The sequence below is a fragment of the Pan troglodytes genome, chromosome 10, assembly GCF_028858775.2.
Source record: "Pan troglodytes isolate AG18354 chromosome 10, NHGRI_mPanTro3-v2.0_pri, whole genome shotgun sequence".
NCBI lineage: Eukaryota > Metazoa > Chordata > Mammalia > Primates > Hominidae > Pan > Pan troglodytes.
This window is the reverse complement of record NC_072408.2, coordinates 8,941,136-8,963,934: the sequence shown is the minus strand read 5'-3', so window position 1 is coordinate 8,963,934 and position 22,799 is coordinate 8,941,136. Positions and strand designations below refer to the sequence as shown.

Below are 22,799 nucleotides of genomic sequence, written 5' to 3'. Positions count from 1 at the left end.
GGGAAGATGAGGACACCAGCGTGCATGAGACAGGCGCTGCTTCTGACCTTGACCTGCAGAAACGTGTTTTATATCTGACCCAACACACACACACACACACACAGCATATAAAACAAATCCAGTTTCATAAAACATTCCTTAACCTTGCTGCAAGTGATTCACACAGAATTGTTCCAAGGAATTCTGTACCATTAAAAAAATCATATTGCAGCCTCTACGTTGGTCTCATAGTCAGCTAGCGGGTGACTCCTTCCAGTTTAGGAAGCACCAGGCTGGACGGTAAGGAGGGAGCCAGGACTGGAGAGGGGCGTGGGTGGAAGGGTTCAGCTGGATTATGCTGAGAGGCAGTCAGAGGGAAAGCCCAACTGGCACCAAAAGCCTCGACCTGAGCTGAATAAATAGTGCTGGACTCGGAAGGCTCCATCCTGCTCCATCTCTCTCCCTCCCTCTCTCTCTGCTGTCCCTCTCTCACAGACGGGAAGATTTCTGGGGGAGGTGGATGGTGCTGTCCTGACCCAGCTGCTCAGCATGGGGGTGTTCAGCCAGTAAGTGGGGCACACTCCTCCCCAGTCCAAATAGACACAGCAAACCGAGAGCTGACGCTAAGTGGTCCTGGCGGATCTCAGGATCCTGACCTCCAAAACCCACAGTGGGTGCCCCCAAAGAGCTGCAAAAGCAACCTTTATGGAGCCAGGGCGTCAGCATGATGTGGGGAGGGCGTAAGGGCATGTGGGCATCCCTGGGAGGGGCCCCGCAGCTCAGACCCTAGAGGGAAAACCGTCCAACTCCGAGGGCAAAAGCCATTTGCTCTTCATTGTCTTTAAACCATTCCAAGTGCAGAAATGTAATTTTCAGCATGAGCTGTCTTCTGATCTGCTGTCCTAGCTCAGGCGCCCTTGGGAATTGCGGTAAACGGATGCTCTGCTAGTAAAGCCTCCTGAGGCAGGGGCAGGGGGTGGGGGTGGCTTTGGACTCATCACAGCCCACTTCTGATTTTCAGAGTAACCATGTATGACTATCAGGCCATGTGCAAACCCTCGAGTCACCATCACAGTGCAGCCCAGCCCCTGGTCAGCGTGAGTGTCACCCAGCCCTTCCCTCTGCCAGCCAGCCAGCCAGTCCTCTGCCCTGTCCTGGAATGAGGTCACTGGTCCTTGTTCTCACCCACCTTGGGTGTCTGGCCCCAGGGCCCTACCTTGACCATCTCCATCTTCTGCTCAGAGCCACTGCTCTCAGTCCCACTCCCAGGCAGGCCTCTGGGTCTGGCTTTGGGGCTTCAAAGGGACTGCTCTGGTAGTTATGACATAACAGTGCCTCTGGCGGAGACAGAGAGAGCAGCCTGCCCCAGCCTCAGCCCCTGACACTGCCGCTTGATCACCAGGGATCCTCAGCAGTGCAGCACCAGGATGACGGATTGACTCGTCTCCTGGAGGGGCATGTCCAACCCCACCCGAGATGTCTGACCTGCAATAGGCATTTCCCAGCTAGCTCAGCTCTGCAGGGCAGATGGGAGGTGGGGGGATGGGGGGTGCTGGGCTGCTGGCCTGTGCTCTGCTGCCCCTGCTCCCAGTGGCAGGGCAGCCCACTCTCTGGTCTCTCTGAGGGTGGTGCTGGTGGTGGGGGGGGGGCACCCTCACCCTTGGACCTAGGTGCGAGCGGTGTGCACTCTCTCCTTCCCAGCCAATTTCTGCCTTCTTGACGGCGACCAGGTGGCTGCTGCAGGAGCTGGTGCTGTGAGTGGGGGTAGACACGGGGCTGGTGGAGGGCTGCATGCGAGGGTGGCTTAGGAGGGTGTCCTTGAGCAGGAGGCTGCAAGGTCTCCAGGACAACCCACTTGCTACCAGACCCTGGGGAAGGAGGGCACAATCCCTGGGCATGGACACCACCTCTTCCCTGCATGCTGCCCCTGGGAGGGACCTCATTGCTCAACCAGAGCCCTCAAGCAGGGAAGAGGGTGTCCTGGAGGAGAGGGGATGGGCCGGGGGCTGTCAGGGATACTCCAGCTCCTTGAGAACCCAAGTCGGGAGGGCTCAGAGGTCTCCGAGATTCAGTCCTGTGTCTGACAGGTTCCTGCTGGAGTGGAGTGTCTGGGGCTCCTGGTACGACAGAGGGGCCGAGGGTGAGTGCACGGAGCTGCAGGGCCATGTGCTGAAGAGCAGTGGCATTTTGGTCCACTAACGTGAGACCATTCCCCGTGGGGTGGGTGACAGTGGGGATAGGTGACCCTGAAGCATCGTTGTTCACATCTCACCCTGCGTGGCCTTCTCTCATCACATCCCTCACTCCTGGCTCTGTGTGTGACATCATCTTGGGACACTGCCACTCCATGTGCCATCATCACCACCCCATGACATCCTGCCCTCATGTGCCACCATGTTTTCCTGTGCCGTGTCCACCCTGTGCTGGGCTTATGTTCCGGCCAGCCAAAAGTGTCTTCCATCACTGTAAGTAGCCCAGCTGAGGCGATCCCTGCTGGCGGTGGGTTGGGGACGCAGCAGGAGCTACAAAGAACCCACCCTCCATGACCTGTCCCAGGAATGACCCCAAGCAGGGCTGAGCTCTCCCCGTTTAAAGTACCATTCCTGGGGGTTGGGGGACTGGGGAGTCTAGCCCAGTTCTCATCCCACATGAGGACAGTCAGGCCCCAGGGAAAATGAGAAACTCCAGCCTCCCCTTGGGTGAGAACACGTAAGATTCCAAGAGGAAGGGTGGTGTGGCCGGGTGGCCATGAGCCAGTATGAGTGAGCAACCTCCAGCCCACCCCTTGGAGAAGCAAACAGCGGCACCCCAGCCCTCAGCGGGACTCCGGGTTCCAGGGGCCCCAGGAAGCTCTCAGGATGATTCCCCTGCGGGACCCTGTGTCTGAGGACAGAGTCCCCCAGAGGCAGCAACCATGAGAGGCCCCAACACAAAGCCCGGTGGCTGTGGCCACACGTGCAGGGCAGCAATGAGCCTGGCCTTTCACAGCACTCACTGCCCGGGCGCCTGGGCCCTCCATGACTGCAGGAGGCCATCTTGCCTCAGCGGGCTCTGCTCAGTTCCTCCGTGTTCATAGAACCTTTGCCATGGGGTTCCAGAACTTCCCACCACCTGGGCTGTCCCCAGCTTATCCCATCTCTTCATCTCCGCTGTGGTCCCCTCTCCGGCTTGCTCTTCGTTCTCTTCTGCTGGCCTTGGCTTGGGGCTTCCTCTGCCCCTGGGCTCAGGGCAGTTCGGGCTGTGTCTCCCGACTCCTTCTGGACTCACATCCGCGATCGGGTGGGGCTGCTCTGGGGTGTTCACAGTCACTAGGTGTCAGTGACAGGACACTGTCCCCTCTGTCTCTGTCAGCAGCTGCATCTTGCAAAAGTTGAAGATGATCTCCCTCAATCTGCCTGCTCAGAATTTCTCTTCTCTGGGGTACCTGTCCCCTGGAGCTCCTCCCCCTGGCCTGGCAGTCCTGGCCTGGCCTGCGCAGGTGTCAGTGTCCTCAGTGAAGGCGCACTGGACTTGGAGTCCCAGGCCGGGGCATAGGTGCTGCAGCCCCTTCCACTGCATGACCCTGGGGACGCCACTCAACCCTGCCATTGTCAGGCAGGCTTCTGTGCCCAGCCCTGGGGACAAAACTCACAGCCCTGGCCGCTGTGGGCTTGCTCCTCTCGGTGAGGGTTTTCTGCACGCCAGCTAGTGTCCCCTCTGGGTTTCCAGCTCTGGCTGGGAGCTTCTGGATTTGGAAGTTGGGGAGACCCATGCTGTCCTGTAGGACTCTGCATGAGCCTGGGAAGGTAGCTCACACCTGTGCTCCCTGCCTCTAGGTCTATCCCTGGGGGCCACAGCCAGGCCCTGAGAACAGAAGGGCCATGCAGACAGCCTGTGTGGCAGGGCCCTGCTCTGCCATGTGCCCACCTCAGGAGGCTCCGGGAGGGAACAGACTTGGGTCCCGCAGAGTGGGGCTGAGGCACTCGCCTCCACCTTTGGTTGAGTCCACTGTCCTTGTCCCAGGGAGCTAAGGCAAATCGCGCAGCCCCCGAGGAGTCCCGCACCGGGCGGCTGTGGCTTCTGGGCTTCCGCAGCCCCAGGCCTGGAGCCCACCTGCCCGGCTGCCCCCACCGCAGGCGCTCAGGCTCAATGGGTGGAGTGTGGGCCTGGCTATGCGGGAGAGCAGGGCAGGATTGCCCAGGAACTGCACTGCGTCTGTCCACAGTGAAGGGAGGGGTGGTGGGCCTAAGTACCCCCAAGCCACCCCTTGGTGCCCCTACTGCCTCTGCTCCCCGCTCAGACCCTCCCCGGGGATCTGAGTGCTGGAAGGAGCCCTGGAGATGGTGCACTGCCCCCAGCTCACAGCGAGGGCCAGGCTCCCCGAGAGGAAGCGCTTTCCCTCCACCGAGGCTCAGGGCCCCTGCGGCGCTCCCCGTGCGAAGCCACCCTCTCCAGAGAAATCCGTGTGTCTTCCCTCCCCTCACCCGCCCGGCTCCTCCCACACGTGTCCTGAGAACTGCCTGAGGAGGGACCATCTGCAAATGCACTGGGCCCTGGGAGTGCCGAGGCGAGGTCACCGCAGGCCAGAGGCCCCTTCGGTGGCGTGATGTCCTTTCTCTGTCTGCCCGCAGCCCACAAACACAAGAAGCAGGACCAGCTGCAGCCCTGCGACACGGAGTACCCCGTGTTCGTGTACCAGCCGGCCATCCAGGAGGCCAACGGGATCATCGAGTGCGGGCCCTGCCAGAAGTAAGACCCCAGGGCGGCGCCGCCCGTCCCGCCACACTCCTCCCGCCCTCCGCAAGGCGGAAGTCCGGGCAGGGCCCCCGGAACCCCCAGGGAACCGGCTCCACAGCCGGGAGGAGGGGGATGCTTCTAAGTGCAAAGCCCACGCTCTCGGGGTCTTCCCCCACCGTCCTCAGTGGAGGAGACACGCAGGAGGCGCAAGGTCCTGAGGCGGGCAGGACGGCTGGGGACCGGGACAGCCGGGATGGGGAGAGGTGGTCCCGAGGCCTGACCCTGTGTGTCGAGCCCACCCCACCAAGGCCGCAGCCGTGACCCCACGGCGTCTCTGGGCGAGTGGGCCCTTCAGCGGGTCTCCCCCACCCCTGCTCAGGCGGTGCCCGGGGCGGTGCCAGTGCCCGCGCCTGAGCTGCATGGGGAGAACTCGGAAGGCAGAGGGAGTGTGAGAAGAGAAGCCCGAAAGTGTGCGATGTCCTCGGGTCGCTGGGAGCCCCGCGGGCGCCTCTGTCAGGCTTCCTGCTGTGTGGAAGCCGCTAGTTATAACCCGCCCTGGCCCCGGGGAGGCAGGGAGGCCGCACGGAGGGGTCTCTCCTGCTGACCCCCCGCACCCAAGCCTGGGAGGACCCCCACGCTGGGAATGCAGCGGCCTCCTCGAGGGTCGCCTCAGCCAGACGTGCCGCTCGCAGGGCGGTCCCTAGACCCCCGGGCCCCTGGCACACCATTTAACAGTGCGGCACCTGCGGCGCAGGCATCGGGGGCTCCCTCCTCCCCAACTCCCTGCGCGTCGTGCTGCGCGGGTTTCACCCCGGGTTCTGTGCAGGGTTGAGGGCTGAGGTTAGCGTTCCCTGTGCACTTGTCGCAAAGGCTCGGTGCGAGGATAGAGCCAGCGGGCTCCGGAGTGAAGCGAGGGCTTCAGAGTAGACACTCCTGAATTGAAAACTGGCTCTGCGCTCCCCCGCTTATGACCGTGGGCAAGTGACTTCGCCTCCTCTAGTCTCCATTCTCTCATCTGCAAAATGGGCACAACACCAGCCTCATACAGAGCTGTGAAGGCTGAGAGTATACATGGCTGTGGTGTGCACATTGGGTGTGTGAGACCGCCCATCCCAGGGGAGGCGCTCGGTAGGCGGCCGCTGGGACTGCTGGGAAGGCCGTGGGCCTGGCGGGCGGGCTCCGCCCCACTCCGCGCCACTCCTCGCAGGGCGGCCTCGCCGAGCGCGGGACCACTGCGCCACCTGGTGGCCAAGCTCCAGCGCTGCCGCTTCGCCCGGGCCTGCCCCCACCACCCTCACCCAAAGCAAGTGTTGCCTCGCCCGCCCATTTGCTCGGGACGGTCTTGATTTACGCCTGTCGTCCCTGCATATATTAATAGCAACTCTGCACTCTCCAAAGCGGCCCAGTTTGGACTTCCTCACTGTCTCCAGTCTGCTAGGAAAGGAAATGCAGCAGCAAAGGCTTGTGAGGAAAGCCAGTAGGACTGAGCCATCTGCCAGGCCCGTTCCCTTAGCTGCCCCGACCCGCCCTGCCTCATGGTTCCGGGCTTCCCTGCCACCCTAACTCCACACTAAAGTCTCCAGAAGTTCCTTCCCTAGAAGCCCTTCTCGTGGTCGCCACGGAGCCATCCTCGACTCCCTTTCTTTGCTGCAGGGTATTTGTGGTGCAGCAGATTCCCAACAGTAACCTCCTCCTCCTGGTGACAGACCCCACCTGTGACTGCAGCATCTTCCCACCAGTGCTGCAGGAGGCGACAGAAGTCAAATATATCCTGCAATGCTCGGGGATGTGTGCGGTGGGGGCGGGGGCTGTAGGAGGTGTCTGCAGGGCTCAGATTTTGAGCAGCGGGGCCAGCCTCCTTCACCGCCCGTCTGTCCTCCACAGGGCTCCGTTATTTGTTCTCTAACCCTTCCCCGGGCCCCGGTGCTGCCTCCTGACCCTAAAGCTACTTGCAGGGCAACTGGTGGCACCAGAGCAGGTTCTTCCAGACCTTTTTCCAGTCTGCAGAATGGGCTCCGGTCCTGAGATATTGACCTTAACAGTGGCTTCTGCACATAATGCCTCTGTCAAATGTGACCGGATGCGCTCCCAGAAGCTCCGCCGGCGACCAGACTCCTGCCACGCCTTCCATCCAGAGGTGCGGGTTGAGGCGGATCGAGGGTGGGCCGGATTTTCATCCCCAAACCCTCTGTGCCTGGGTCTGTGCCCCTGCAGACAGGAGCATATAGGGATGCCAATGAACACACCCGTGCCTGTGCTTCTCGGGGGAAACATTTGCGTTTATGCCCTGTGACACTGTGATATAATAAGAAACAGATCTTTAGTCTTTGTCCTGATTCCTGGCAAGCTCCTAAAACCCTTGTTATTTCCTGAATGATTAGGGTGATAGGTGCATCTTTTGTTATAGTGTTTGGTCTTAGTCCCTGGTTCCTTCACAGGCGCCTCTAAGACCCTTGGAATGATAGAGGTATCTTTGTATGCTAATTAGATGACTGGTGGCTGGGGGCCCTAGACAGGATGAGAGCCGGCCACAGGAAACACCAAGTTAGGATTAGAGGGTTGGGACTTTTGGCTCCAAGCCCCTGGCTTCTGGGAAAGGAAGGGGGCTGGAGACTGAGTTGATCACCAATGGCCAAAGATTTAATCAATGATCATAATGAGGCCTCCATAAAATCCCTGAGCCACTGTGTTTGGAGAGTGTCCGAATTGGTGAAAGGGTGTGGGAGCTCTGCGCACCCCGTGCCTTGGCCTACGTGTCTCTTCCACTCAGCCGCCTGACCTGCGTCCTTTATAATAAACTGGTCATGGTGAGGGAAGCACCTTCCTGAGTTTAGTGAGCCACGCTAACAACTCACGGAGCCTGAGACAGGCTCATGGGAACCCTAGATTTACAGCCAGTCTGTCAGAAGGACAGGAGACCTGGGGCTTGCGATTGGCATCTGAAGTGACGGCCACCTTGTGGGACCGAGCCCTGTAACTTGCGAGATCTAATGCTAACTCTCAATAGTGTCAGACTTGAATTGAGTTTCAGGACAGACACCCAGTTGGTGTCCAGAGAGTGGGGTGGGAAAAACCCTTCACATTTGTTGAAGTGGTGGTGTGAAAACACAGCAGAGCCCCTGTGTCATTAAAATACGAAGTCAACCAGGATCCCAAGGTGCTTTAACAAAGAGCCACGCTTCCTAGGGCTTGGGCCCTAGGTGAATTAGAATGCAGTTTTCCCATCTTGTCCTCATTCCCGCTACACTTAGTTCTGAATGATCGAGCAATGTGAGGAGGCCGTCACGTGGATAATAGTCATAGTGGCTGGTACGGATCCAGATCCGAGACCCAGGTGTCAGGCCCTGAGCCGGGTGCTTCATACAGTCTGGCCTGCTGGGACCAGAAACCCCCATCAGAGATGCTCCCAGAGTTGAGGACATTCCGAGAGGATGACCCCGCGGCCACTCCAAGCCTGAGGGCAAGCAGAGAAGGCCGGTGCCCCCCTCCCAGGCTGAGGGGCCAGCCTTTGCTTTTCCCCCAAAAGGTAGGGGCCTAAGAAAGGTAGCAGTGCTTCCCCGGCTTTCCAAAACTCCCCTTTCCCCAGGATTTTGGCCCAAATTAGTGGTGGAAGCCCTTCCCTTTTCGAGGGTCCTCCTCTGAGTGCTGCGCTCTCACCTCTGCTCTGCGTTCGCAGGAGAACGCCCAGGACTGCGGCGGCGCCTCGGACACCTCAGCCTCGCCGCCCCTACTCCTGCTGCCTGTGTGTGCCTGGGGGCTACTGCCCCAACTCCTGCGGTGACACCACCCAGCCTGACCTGTTTTGGCAAGGTGATCCTTCCAGAGCCATCCCAAAAGTCAACACTGACATGGGATGCAGCTAACTGCAGTTGGGTCGCCCCCAGGCCAACGCTCCTCTCAATCCTGGGCTGGTGGCCCCTGCCTCCGGAGAATGCTGGATGGAACAGGAAACCAATCACCTGGCACCACTTTCAAGATGCTTCATAGTGCCCGGTACCATCCGCCCTAGGTCTCAACATGAGCATACTTCTGACCTAACCTTCCTGTCTCCTCTTCGGGAAGCCAGCGTGAGCTCAGCTTGGACCAAGACAAAGTAATTTAGTTCTTCCTGTACTCCAGAGTCCAGACCCAGCCAAGAAAGGGTCAGTTGTTTCTGACCCTTTCTGTCAGAGTGGTCTCTGGTAGAACCCAAGGACTTCTGGGTACTGAGAAGCAGCAGCAGAATGAGGCCAAATGCAGAGATGAGGCTAAGGCAAGAATATGCCCCAACTAAAGCATAGATTCCCCAAAGTGAGGCTCATGGTGGGAGGCCGCTCACCTTCCTAGCTGCTGCTCAAAAAGGTTTTGACTGTGTTGGGGTGGGGGTTGGGTAAGGGAATGGTCAAGACTGAGAAAGGAATGAAATCCATTCAGGAAATAGCGACAGGGCTACACGTGATGTCCCCAAACTGCTGCTATTGAAGAACTTCCCAAAACTTCTTTACAAAGCCCTAAAGGAAAGTTTGCATCTATGAAAAGCCAATAGGCTGAGACATCCAATTGCTGCATGGAAATTGATGTACATTCAGGGGACGGCAAAAAATAGCTGTAAAATAGTGAAAAAGAGCAGTGGTTGTGCTCTTTTCTGGTCAATGATTTACAAAAGAATCTACTTGACTCTGTCCCTGGAGTGAAATCCTTAGGGTTGGAACTTGTGGGAACATTCCAACTTGCTAAGCAGGGTCCACTGGGAGGGAAGCTCTATCTGGGAACTCACCCCCAGCGCACACACATCTCCCCCAGGGTCCCAAGGCCCTGCAGCTTCCTCCCCCGACCAAACCCCAAGACCTGGATCCCAGGAGACAACAGTCTCCACAGTGAGAGCAACATTAAGGGCAAAACCATGAAGAAATTTGGGAGAGGCCGGCCTCAAATCTTTCCATTTAACAAACCCCAGTGATGGGCATGGATAGTATGCAGGGCTTTTGGGGCCCTTCCCCCTGCTCCTCCATCACCCTCAGCCTCCACACTTCAAAGTTCAAGTTCAAAGCTGTTCGAGTTTCCTACCAGCAAATAGCCCTAACTTGCCTCTAGAGTAGGCCAAATGCCAATTCTGTAAAACATACTTACATTATAGGTTACAGAATGTCACTCTTACCGTCATGTCTTGCAACAACCCTGTGAGGGCAGTATTAATGCCCCCTTACAGCAGAAGACACTGCAGCTCGGAGAAGACAGCTTAAGTGGCAGAATAATGCTAGAACAGCTAAGGTTTACATGTACCAAATAACATGTTTCAGCTCATTCCATCCTCACAACAGCCCCCTGAAAGTGGGGACTATCATTAGTCCCATGTTATAGAAACTGCAGCAGATTTGAAAATTGCCTCCAGATTACTGGAAGAGTATATGAAGATTGAATGTGATGTATTCACGTAACATGCTTGAAACTGCCTGGCATATACTAAACGCTAAATAAATACATGCTAACTGCGATCATGACATTACCTTGTTTCATGGAGGTGGGGACAAAGAAATTACAATTTAGATGCCAGGAACAATAAGGTGTTCAACAGGCCCAGCAGGGTTAAGAAAGCAGCAAGGAGCCCTTTCTAGCCCCTGGGCTGCCATCACTGAGTGTCCCAACCATGTGTCACGAGGCGCCACCTGTGCGGCACACAGCAGGGTGAGCACTAACTCTCGCCCTGCCACTTCCTGCCAAGGCCGTGGCCGCCCACCTGCCGTTCATTCTTTGGCATTAAGGCACATTCTGACCTCCAACTGCATTTGACCCCAACTACCAACTCACAGACACCAAACAGCAGTCTCTGTAGGACCATAAGCCAGTGTTATCTTTTGGAAGGGTTATCATCCCCACCCAAACAGGTAGAGCACTTTCAGGCAAATTTATCAACTCTTAAAAAGCCAAGCTTAGGAAGCTGGAGCAGCTTCTGGCCTTGTTTTGTCTGCTTCCTCTGGGCCCCATATCTCTGCATGGCCGAGGGGAATCCCTTTCAAGACCATTGGAAGGAAAAACCATTTCTGATAAACTAACCTTCTCTACCTTGGAGAACAGAATATTCTCGTAAGCTTTGCCTTTGAAGGTCAGAACGATTCCTCTTCTACTTTTAGCAGAACCACTAAAGGACAGCAGGTGGCAGCCTGGCTCACTCTAAAGCCCATCACCTGCTCTCGGACGCATGAACTTGGAACCTAAGTCATTTGATAAATTAGAATGCAGAATTTTGAAATCTTATGTTGTACACCACCTTTGGAGGACCAGGAACTTAAGGATGCTGTCAGATCTTCCTTCCTCAGTACCAAGGATATGTGAACTACTAAATCCACATAATAATGTTGTGTATTTTAATAGAAGAGCTTTCAGGGAAAATGCTTCAACCACTTCATTAAGCTCAGTGAAGTTGTGGTTCGGGGGCGGCGGGGAGGCAAGAAAGTGGGCATATCATAAGGCCAGAAAAGTAAATGAAGTCCACAAAAGGACGGAACTGGAGCGAGGGTTTGGCAGAAAACCCAGCCAATCACTATGGGAAGTTTGAGGAAATTATCTATAGAAACCACAGCATCTCAGCGTGGGCTCTAGAGGATGTATCGTTGGCCTCATTTTAACAGAACACCGAGGCTAGACAAGCAAACGGCCACTTGCCCATGCTACATGGCAAATGGCACAACTGAGATCTGAAGCTACTCTTTTCATTTCCAGGTAGTGTAGCAGGGTAGGGACGGTGGGACAGTAGGATGGCGGTGACAAGAGGCCATCGCACGTGACGCTTCCTTCCTGCCCCATGCCATCATAAGCAGCCTCTACATGAGTGAGACAGGCTGCCCTTGTTTCACCAAGTCAAACAGCTGAAGGCAGAAAAGATTTGTACATTAGACAGGGTGTTGGTGGGGGGTAGGGGCAGTACTGGCAAATGGTTCATGCCCTCTGAGGGGAGGACAAAATGAAACACTACAATTGAAGCCAAATATTCAAGAAGACAATGTTGTTTCTGGGATGATTTGAAAGTAACATTGCCCAGAGGGTTCTCTAGGCACCCAGAGCCTAGCACTCTGTACAAAGTCAGAATCCAAACTTGTCCTTATCTACTCCCTCTACAACCACATAACATCACCTGAGTATCAGGAACCAGACACTTTTTTTTTTTTTGGGAGATGGAGTCTCGCTCTGTCACCCAGGCTGGAGTGCAGTGGTGTGGTCTCAGCTCACTGCAACCTCCACCTCCCAGGTTCAAGCGAGTCTCCTGCCTCAGCTTCCCGAGTAGCTGGGATTACAGGTGCCTCCACCACACCCAGCTAATTTTTTGTATTTTTAGTAGAGACGGGGTTTCACCATTTTGGCCAAGGTGGTCTCGAACTCCTGACCTTGTGATCCGCCCACCTCGGCCTTCCAAAGTGCTGGCATTACAGGCGTCAGCCACCATGCCCGGCTCAGATGCCTTTTGGGAAGAGACTAGGAAAAGACAAGTGGGTTATTAGTAGGCTTCAGCTAATATTGTTTGTCAAAAGCAGGGAATGATCCAATGTCTATGCCCAGGTAAGGTATGGGACACTCTAAAGTTAAATCTATACTTAAAAATGAGAATTCAGAATGAACATATTATCCCGATACTGGAAATGCCCTTCCAAAAACTAAATTTACCTAAGGCAAAAGGGTTGGAATTCCTTTTTTTTTTTTTTTATTTCAAACACCAACTCGAACCAGATCCTCTTCTTATATAGAAGGGACTAGGTTAATGAACCCCAAAACCTTTAAGTCAATGTACATGAGACTGTTTAATCAGAAAAACAAATACAGAAAGGTTTTCTTAAATTTTCTCTTCACTCTTTTCTCCAATACAGTGCTGGCACCAGAGTCATTCTTAAACTTCCTAAGCTTCAGTCTCCCCATCTATAAAATGAGTGAAAATACTCCTGAATGGCTCAGAGGGTTGTGATTATGATCATATGACATCGACAGTTCTCTAACACATCCCTTGGCATCAAGTGTTACATTAGAGACTATTTTTATAAACTTCAATAATAAATAAGAACTGCCCCTTAGAGCTGCTCTCCCCTCCATTCTAAACCTGGTGCAAGTTACGATGAAAGCTTGAGTTAGGAAACAGGAGTTGGGCATAAGCACTTTGATTTCTGCATCCCGAAGGGGAAGTTTCCAAAAATTTCTTAAATCACAGTGTCTAAGTTAGAGCTTCAGAAAAGTGCCAAAAGCCAAGGGGAGGTAAGCTGAATGGCAATAAAAAAACACACAACAGGTCATATTTCATTTGGTTCTTTTTATTAGAAACTGAGAATACAGCAAGTAGGGAAATCCCACATCAATGGAACCATCACACAGATGCCTTTCTGGAACCCCAACCTTCTATGATCCCCAAAAATGTGCTTTGTGGCTTTAGCATAATTTATAAAGGGGAAGAGGGAAAATACTGAAAAAGGCCACTATTTAATGGTGAAAAAATGAAGCTGTAGAGGTCCCAACCAGCCTAGGGCCAAAAAAGAAAATTAAAAATCTGCACAGAGCAAGCAAGCCTCTGACTGCTGAGAGTAAGGCATTCAGGCGCCAACCTGGTGAGAGTTCTCAGCGAGCACTGTCAGGTCAAGTGCACATGAGGCTGTTGGTAGTGAGCTGCACGTAGACACACACATAGAAATGGGCACATGCCCACATACACACCCGAAAAAGGGAGATTTTACTGGATTACACATCAGTGATGTTAATTTCATTTTTCCTAAGGGTTTGTGCTATGTTGAACCAGATCCTTCCAGCTTTGGGGTGTGGGTGACTGCACCCAGAGGCTGCTACTTCTGTTGGTGTTGTGACAGGGCTGCACCTATACGCTGTATCCCAAAGTACATGACCGAAGAGCAAGTCTGGCTTCTGATATGTGCTGTTGCTCCCAAGAAACTAAGTGGTCTTCTGTCCAAATGGCCACTGTCCTGCTGCACTATGCTTTCTCAAAGGGATTAATACTGTTCTTTATTCTGTCAGGCACTGCACCAGTTCATCCACTGAGTCTTTTGATCGGTCCACCTAGCACCTAGGACAGTGACCTTATCCAGAACCAAAACGTTCAAGTTCTTCTCAACTTCTACACTGGATTCTTTCTTCCTGGATCCCACCTTTTGCTGGAGATTGCAAGGGCAAGGGAGGAAAATAACTGAGAAAACTCTATTGAATAAATAGGAGACCCTTCCCATATTCCCAAACACCTACTGAGGACGCCAGTCCCCATGCTCAGGACCTCCATATTTAGTTCTAATACCCACAATCCCAGGATATAATGGAGTCATCCCAAGTCTTTGATGACAGTAACCTAAGACTCGAGCACTATTTTGGTGGTTCACCTATGGGCCAAGATCAGAATTCCATGAACCAGATCCTTTCCCCACCACTTTCTCTGACACCGTTATCAGGTAGGCCTGTGACATGAGCCATCGTCTTGTACCTCACTCCCTGGCAATAACATACCATTGTATTTAAAATGCCACGCCACTCTTACCCTGTAAAGTGAGGTTCAGTGAGTGCTGACAACTCCGTACTACAACTGGCTTTAAGAGTTCTGCTGGCTTTCTTATTCAAGGAGAGCCGAGGCGTCTGTCACATCCAGGCTTACCAAGACAGTGTACCAGAGGTAAAACTCATCTTTCCTAATCCAAAGGAAGGGTCTACCAATCTATGTAGACGAGCTCAGGAGAAACCTGGACACGTCAGAATCTCATTTGTGGCTGGCTCCCATGCCAAGAACTATGTCAGGGAAAGGTCCATGTCTATTCCCTCAAGGAGGAAGTGTAGTTAGGGCAGTGATTTTTAATAGAGGGAAATTCAGAGAGTGTTCCAGAGCTCCACAGCAAGGATATGGAAAACTGTCCCATCCCTCTAATAAGACTTCCCATGAAAGTGAGCGGCATGCCAGGAAGTAATCAGATCAGCCCATGCTAATGTTTCTAGAGCTCCTCCATGGCCTCCAGCACCCCTTTACCAGCTGCTAGGAGTGTGTCAGTCTCTCAAATGACAATGACACCCTAACTAGAGCCTTTATCTAACATCCTGTCACCCACTCATGTGCTGCTTCCACTGAGAAAACACATACCACTCCCCTCTACCTCAGGCCTCCCAAAGGGAGTGGTCATGTCACCACTGGGCTAGGGCTATACTCTCTGCCCCATTAGGGTCCAAGGTATGTCAGCCTTTAGAAGGCATCTTGGTGCACCAAGACACTGTACATTCCGGGGCTATCACCTGATCCTACAGTCACTCTTTGTGCAAAATTCAAACAGTGTGTGGTACTTGCATGTTTCATTCTATACAAAAATTCTCCCTCCCTCCCTTACCCCTATGTTTTAAACATTTATATAAAGTCTTATTTAAAGTTAGAAATCTTATTTACATTAATTTCTTTGTTCTCCCAAAAGAGCATTTAAAATCACACTCCCACCCCTTATCGGATATAAATGTTCACTTAAATTGGTTTGTATTATTGTCAGAGAGAGAGAGAAAGGGAGAAGAAAGAACCACCAGCTAAACTGTTTCGCCATCTTCTACAAATAAATATGATATGGATCAGAAGCCAGTTTGCCAAGGGTCTTGCAGAGCCCGCAATCAGTAGATCCCAAGAATAAGCCAGGGTTTGGGCTATGTCTCCTTTTCTCCCAATTGATGCACTCCATCCTTTGAGGTATGATTTATTTTTGTTTTTCTCTTCTCAGTCATGTACCACGCAGAGCCCCTGGGCCGTCACAAAGCCCACGAGGCTGTCAAAGTTTTGGGGCTCCTCTGGTACTGGCATCAGTAGCCAGCAGGGAGGCCCGCAAGTGCTGCAGGCCCTGGTTTAGGGTCATAGTCCCTGGCGACTGGTAGGTATCACAGTGCATCCTCTTCACTGCAGCCCCCGCCGATCATGAAACGAAACTCCTGGAGGTTTGAGACACCATGGAAGTGAACAAAAGCTCCAGCAACCACAAAGATATGAAACAGCTGATGAGAGTGAAACTGGAGGGGGAAAAAAGAAGAGAAGGGGGTAGAGAAACCCATACATTATTAAGACTGCTAAAGATTCTTAGGATCGTTTAATCCTGGTTTATGCTGAGCAGAAGGCAGGGAATGGATGTGACAGAGCTCAAATTCAAGGCGTCCACAGATCCTGGAATATCCATTAGGTGTATCACATTCTGCTGAGCTGAAAGCCAGCTGTTCCCAAAGAAACCAAGGTGCTGCCACTAAGCTCTACACATAAAAATCTACAAACTTAACACTGAAACCAGTGGCAAATGACACACAGACTCTCTTGCTAACAGGCCACAAAGGTCCCAAGGATCCCTTGACACCTAGCCATGGGCTATGATTACACATACAGTCCTTTTCCTACTCACTGCTGATGGACATTTTGTCATGGACAAGAGGACTAGAGCTATGGTCATTTAAATGTTGCTCTCTGTTAGAAAAACTAAAGAGGCTTCCAGGATGGTGTGTGGAATGTCACAACATATGGTCCCCAGAGTTTCCTTCAGTGCTACGATTCTCAAATTTCATGAACTACATAATGTGTCAAAAACTAAGCAAACAGGCCCTTTTACTTCTCAAGTCAGAAGCTGGTCTACAAGCAAGTGACATTATTTCTGATTTTACCTGTTCTGTTGAATGCTATTCCACATCTCAAGAAGGGTAATCAATTGCTCGCTGCACTTCAAAAATTACACTATTCTATCATTATAATCTCAAAATGAAAAAGTACAGTGGCAAAGCAGTATTTATCAAGAGAAAAACACTGATTTTAGAAGCAAAAACTAGAAGAAATCAAGTCACATCCCAAGAGATGTTTCCTAGGAAACCAAACGGGATTAATTTCCCCCAAAGAAAGGGGATAAAGGGCAAAAACCCCTCCATACCAATGTTAAAATGATGATGATGAATCAGAAAGATAAATTAGCTAATTTGAAGCTAGAAAGATTGCTTAAGTTCAAGATCATCTTCATTTTTCAGATAGCTAAACTAAACTTTAAAGAGATGAGATCATCAGGTTAGTCTATAATAATCAGCAATAGGCTGAGGAACAGAATTACAAAGGTCAGATTTCACATTAAGCGTATTTCCAATGTTGTCTTGTTGAAAATATTTCAGGCCCTCTTTGGTTATAAGTTTTTCTATCTATATCAGTCCTTATATTTTCTTTTCCCTCTTCTCTTTCCTCCTCTCTTACCAATGACCACAATCCAGTTCAATCCAGTTCCCTCTTCTTCACAATCCCTCTTCTTCCACCAGACATACATACACTCAGTCTCTCATTACAAATCACTAAATTTCGGTATAAAAAAAGACCCTGATAGAAATCTGGTCCTAAAAAGGGCTCTGGTGAAAATCTGGTCTATCATCCTCATTTCATAAATAAGGAAACTGAGACAAAGAATGGCAAAATGACTTTCCATTGTCAAAAAGAGCACAGATTCTGATATTAAAACTAGCCTAATTCAAACTCCTGTTCTACCACTTAAATAGCCACATGGCTTGGACAAGTGGCCTCACCTCCCTAAGCCTTAGTCTCCTGCTTTGTAAAATGAAGACATTAACAAGAGTTATCATACCACATAGGGCTAATGTATTTAATGAGGTAATCCGTGCAAAGCACTCTGTACCATGCTGAGCACCAAGGAAGTGCTCACTAAATGTTAGTTATTATTGTACTTATTGTCCAGAGAAAGCTCAATAGGGAGTTAGGACCAGGATACAACTCTCCTGACTTTGTGTCTAAAACTTTTTCTATTGCATCACTCTGCAGGATGCCAATAACTCATGAGCAGATACCTACACACTCAGTCACCCCGACATACTTACCCAGATGTCACATTTGCCAGGGAAAAAGCGTTCGGGGATCCGGGCAGCATACAGGGCAGCTCCTGTGATGTAGAGGCTGGCCATCAGCATCAACCAGCCTATCTGCCCTATGGTGGCGGCCTTAAGGAACCCCTCCGAGATGACATAGTGCAAGGTAGGAATGATTCCACTCAGGCCTAGGCCCAAAAACACTCCTAGGAGTCACAAGAAGAGAGTAAAGTAATGCAGAAGAGAAACAAAGAGCCAGAAGTCAGTATTACAGCACAGCACCATTAACTCTGTAAACTGAATATTTCAAAGTAGCATATAAAATTAGCTTCCAGTTTTAAAGGAAAAAGAAGGTTCTTCAAACTCTGGGACACTGTCACACAAGACAACACAGCTATGTTCTAAAGATTTACAATGCAAGGAGCCAGCCGGGTGCAGTGGCTCACACCTGTAATCCCAGCACTTTGGGACCAGCCTGGCTAACAGGGTGAAACCCCATTTCTACTAAACATCCAAAAAGTAGCCAGGCGTGGTAGCGCACTCCTGTAATCCCAGCTACTCGGGAGGCTGAGGCAGGAGAATCACCTGAAGCCGGGGGCAGAGGCTGCAGTGAGCCGAGATCATGCCATTGCACCCCAGCTTGGGCAACAGGAGTGAAACTCCGTCTCAAAAAAAAAAAAGCAATGAGCCTCACTAAGAGAGGCTTAGCTTAATAAGTCAGCAGTCTTCAAGGGTTTTGAATTAATGTTGCTAAATGTTTTCGGAAAGGACAGCTCCAGGAGTTTATTTAAACTGTCCTAGCCTGTCCTTTTACAGACACAGGTTACAATACAAGCAATTTTACGTATCCCATCTTCTCTTTGAAGCAGCAGGCATTGTTGGGGTGGAGAGGCGATGAATGATCACATCACCTGGCATCACCTATTTTTAATAGGAATCTAAGGCTGGGCGCAGTGGCTCAGCTCACACCTGTAATCCCAGCACTTTGGGAGGCCGAGGCAGGCAGATCACTTGAGGTCAGGAGCCAAGATGGCACCACTGCACTCCAGCCTGGGCTACAAAGCAAGACTCCATCTCAAAAAAAAAAAAAAAAGAAAGAAAGAAAGAAAAAGAAAAGAAAAAAAAAAGAAGAAAAAATTTAATCTAAATCTATAACCTATAACTGGGCACTTAAAAATTGTTAAATGCCTTTAACAAATGACCTAATGGGGGTGGGGGATGGGAGAGAATACTATAAGCTCCCAGGCCCCTAAATAGCAATCAAGTACAAAAGTCTAGCAAATCACTCAGCCACAGCCCTACTGCCTTACTGCCTCCAGAAGCATCTAAAGTAATGTTTTTTTAAACTTCTGAATATGACCTAAGTTCTAAGATCAATTAAATGAGTCTCAACCAGCATTTTTTTAAATGAACTAGAATAAAATTTAAAATATCAGACTGTAACATAAGTGGAGGATTAAATACTATTTTGTTAAAGTTTTGTAATTTATATATACATGAACTTACGTATAGATACACGTGTTCAGGACTGTAATAGAAAATGTCATGATGGAAAAAAAAATGTGAAGTCCACTGATGTAAATCCACTTTGAAACCCGTGTATCAGCCAAAGCAACACAGGAGCTCCCTGCCCCTGCCAGTAACTGCTCCTACATTTTGACACAGAGTTAACAGTGACCCTTGCAAAACAAGCTGTCATTTGGTAAAAGCTTTCTCAACAGATAAAGAACCTATTACTTGCTGTGGACATTACCAAATAAACTGCTGGTATACAGCAATGTATGTAAGCACAGCTATGGGATGCATACTCACAAATAAAATGGACATCTAAAAGAGAAGAGGAAAATGGCAATGCTGCTCTCACAACAGATAAGAACCAAGCAGACCTAAAGAAAAACTATTTCCTACCTCTGCTCCTCTAAGGAAAGATTTGCTAGACTTTTGCACTATTCACTTGTTCTTTTCCTCTACATGCTAAGCAAAGGCTGCTAATGGTTTCTGCCTATCATTCTCTAAGTCAAAGGCTCAGGAGCTTGGTTCTTCTGATGTATGTAAATAACAGAATGCTCAGCTCTACTCAGCAAAGACATTCTTATCTCATGTGCTCAAGCAGGCTTAACACCACTGTACTACTCAAGTACTGTTGAAAGCTGACCCTGACCAATGCTCATTTGCTCATATGAACACAAAAAGGAGGAGGGCAGAGTGTTTTAACAGTGGTCACTGACATGAGGTTACTTCTGTGTCTAACCTTCCAGGTACCCCCAGATGATCCAGGGTTTAGATTTTAATACTAAATGGTTTTGGGGGTTTAAGGACGAAAGGAAAAACACTCCTTGTTCATTCTCAGTGGGCACTGAGCTTGACACTGAGTAGGAGACAAGAACATCTCTGCTAATTCCATGTCCTACAAGAAGACTCAGCCAAGGCACTGAGGGGCTTGTGGCTTTCTCTATGATCTCCAGCTAAACAGGCATTATCCTAAATATAAAAAGCCCCTTTATCCCTACATCAGAAGGGAGATATGGTGCCCACTTTAACAAAACATAATCAGCATGGGGGTGAAGCCTTAAGCAGATTATCCATTCTAAAATAAAAATATAAAACAAAACAAAATGACAACAAAAAAAGAATCACTACAAAAAGTACACTCCACAATGAGTAAGAGAAATCATTGTTTACAAAAGTTATAGACTACCACTTTCTGGATGGTGTTTAGCCATAAACTCAAGTAAGTAACAGTCCCAAATTATATCACCTCATACTCACCATGACCCCTCAACCCTAATGCTTTAAGACAATTAATAAACACTACTAACAACAACAACTACTACGACTACTACACAAAAAAACCCCCAACAATAGGAACTATGATTTCTTCATCTTGGCATCACAAATACACAGCATAATGTTTGGCAAATGGTAGAACTTTAATAAATAGTGAATTTAACTAGTGAATAAATGAATGTCGAATGTAGAACCTCCCCGTGCTCTTACCTGCTCTTACTCCCCGATACTGAGGGGTGGCAAACATGTCCCACTGGGAGACTATAATGGCTGCAATGCCCAGCACACAGATGACAATCAAGTAGATGAAGCAAGGTTGTGGATTACAGTAGAAAGAATAATAAAGCCAAGGAACAAAACTTCCCATAATCAGAAGAGCAATACCAGAGTAATCCAGTCTATGACAGAAAAAAAAAATCCATTTAATGCAGTAATTTTAAAACTACTGGCCACTACAGGTTCCAATTAATCCCTCATGACATAAGCCATCAACGACAGCTAAGAGCCAAACTGGGTTGCTCTTTAATTTAAAAAAAAAAAAGTTTGCATGAGATGATATTAAGAATTCTGCCAACTCTGCTGAATGTTTTTCCCTAATGCACTACCTCTAAATCATTGGCCAAAATATGGGCTTTACAGATACTTACTTAGAGAAGAGCCGGGAGACCCCCTCTGAGTGGCAGTAGACTGTGTGGAAGAGCCATGAAAAAGAAAGGCAGAGAATGGCTCCTAAGAAAAATAATCCAAAGACCACCTTCTCTTGCAGAGGGGCCACAAAGGAGATATTTGGGCGAAACATATAAAAGATCCCCAGGCACAGGAAGAATACACAACCTAGGAAAAAGAGCATAGAAAATAGATAAAATATCACCCTTTAGAAGAGACAGTATTATAACTGATTCTGTTTTCAATCCTTCTGCATTACAACAATATCTGAATCAAAAGTTCAATGAGAAAAATCTTCCAAATAACTGAAGCCTATCCAAAATTGTGGTTTACTTCCAACATTGTTGGTATCAGAAATACTTCAGCTTCATAAACTGAATATACAGAATATAAAAACTTATCTAAGGGCATAATCTAAAAAGAAATCAGACACTGCTGCTACTTCTTAGAAGACATAATGAAGCCACTTCTACCTCTAGATGTAGAATAGTTTCATTTATACAGTTTTTGGCACATACCTCATAGTCCAGCTTTCAAAGGTCCATTGTGCTTTTGCTTTTGTTTTTACAATGAATTCCAATACCCCTAAACCCTGCCAAGAAATACAGCTTTCCTCTACCAATAGCTGTCAGGGAGTGTCATGCTGTTTCTCTGGCCCTCATCAACTGGTTCAGGAGATTCAAGAGTTAAGGACAAAATGCCTACTCAGGCCATTTCCTAACCAATTCTTACACTGTTCTACACAGAAAGATGCCATGTTCCTATTGCTTAGGGAGGGGCCACCTAACACAAGGCAGGCACATAAATTTCAACTTCAACATTTGCTAAGTAATTGTTTTATCATTTTAATTAAAAATTACCCTTGAATTAGAAGTCAGCAACAAACTTGATTTGACCCTCTACTCTCCTCTCACTATACTAGCAGGCAGGAACTTAGAGGCACCATGGAAATCAAATGTGTGATAAGAAATGCAAATCAAATGGAGTAAGGCCAGAAACTACTATATTCACAAGGTTGTACAACCATCACCACTAACTAATTCCAAAATATTTTCATCACCCCAAACAGAAGTACTATATCTGCTATCATCCCCCATTCCCCACTCCTTACAGCCCTAAACAACCACTAATCTACTGTCTCTATGGATTTTCCTGTTCTGGACATTTCATGCATGTAGAATCAAATGACATGTGACCTTCTGTGTCTGGCTTCTTTCACTTAGCAAATGTTTTCAAGGCTCACCCATGCTGTGGCATGTATCAGTGCTTCATCCCTTTTTGCAGCTAAATAATACTCCAGTGTATGAATACACCATATTTTGTTTATCCATTACCAGTCGACAGACATCTGGGTTGCTTCTACTTTTTAGCTATTATGAATAATGTTGCTGCAAACTTCTGTGTTCATGTTTTTATGTGAACGTGTTTTCAGTCATCTTGGGTAATATACTAGGAGTTGATTTCTGGTAACTCTATGTAACTTTTTGAGGAACTGCCAGACTTTTCCATGGGGACTGCCCCATTTCACATTCCTACTGGCAACGTACGAAAGTTCCAATTTCCCCACATCCTTGCCAAGACTTGTTATTTTTCATTTTCTTGATTATAGCCACCTTAGTGGGTGTGAAGTGTTGAGATTTCTCACTGCATTTCTCAAAGCATTTGATTTGCGTTTTCATAAATGCCTAACGATGACAAACATCTTTTCATGTGCTTATTGGCCATTTTAGATCTTCTCTGGAAGAACATCTATTCAGATGTTTTACCCATTTTTAAAATCGGTTGTCTTTATTGTTGAGTTGTAGGAGTTATTTATTAGATCCCTACCAACTAGCTGA

The 22,799-nt window shown here is 49.3% G+C and overlaps 2 protein-coding genes across 12 annotated transcripts in view; one reads left to right on the top strand and one right to left on the bottom strand.

Moving 5' to 3' along the window:
* The window catches only part of CACNA2D4 (calcium voltage-gated channel auxiliary subunit alpha2delta 4), a 129,771-nt gene extending 119,602 nt beyond the window's left edge, over positions 1-10,169 (top strand). Inside the window, exons 32-40 of the mRNA XM_063786224.1 lie at positions 475-545; positions 1,001-1,076; positions 1,681-1,733; positions 2,067-2,119; positions 2,424-2,444; positions 4,590-4,707; positions 6,349-6,464; positions 6,753-6,832; positions 8,372-10,169. Of these exons, the coding sequence (XP_063642294.1) occupies positions 475-545; positions 1,001-1,076; positions 1,681-1,733; positions 2,067-2,119; positions 2,424-2,444; positions 4,590-4,707; positions 6,349-6,464; positions 6,753-6,832; positions 8,372-8,476 (693 nt within the window). The 3' untranslated portion in view covers positions 8,477-10,169. The remainder of the gene's footprint in view (positions 1-474; positions 546-1,000; positions 1,077-1,680; positions 1,734-2,066; positions 2,120-2,423; positions 2,445-4,589; positions 4,708-6,348; positions 6,465-6,752; positions 6,833-8,371) is intronic.
* Positions 10,170-12,947: 2,778 nt separating this feature from the next.
* Positions 12,948-22,799, bottom strand: part of ADIPOR2 (adiponectin receptor 2) — a 121,586-nt gene continuing 111,734 nt past the window's right edge. For all 11 annotated transcript variants that reach the window (XM_054662989.2, XM_016922723.4, XM_009424601.5 and 8 more), the window contains 4 exons: positions 20,943-21,129; positions 20,506-20,693; positions 17,521-17,714; positions 12,948-15,681 (listed from right to left, as the gene is read on the bottom strand). In XM_054662989.2, coding sequence (XP_054518964.1) covers positions 15,553-15,681; positions 17,521-17,714; positions 20,506-20,693; positions 20,943-21,129 — 698 coding nt within the window. In that variant the 3' untranslated portion in view covers positions 12,948-15,552. The remainder of the gene's footprint in view (positions 15,682-17,520; positions 17,715-20,505; positions 20,694-20,942; positions 21,130-22,799) is intronic.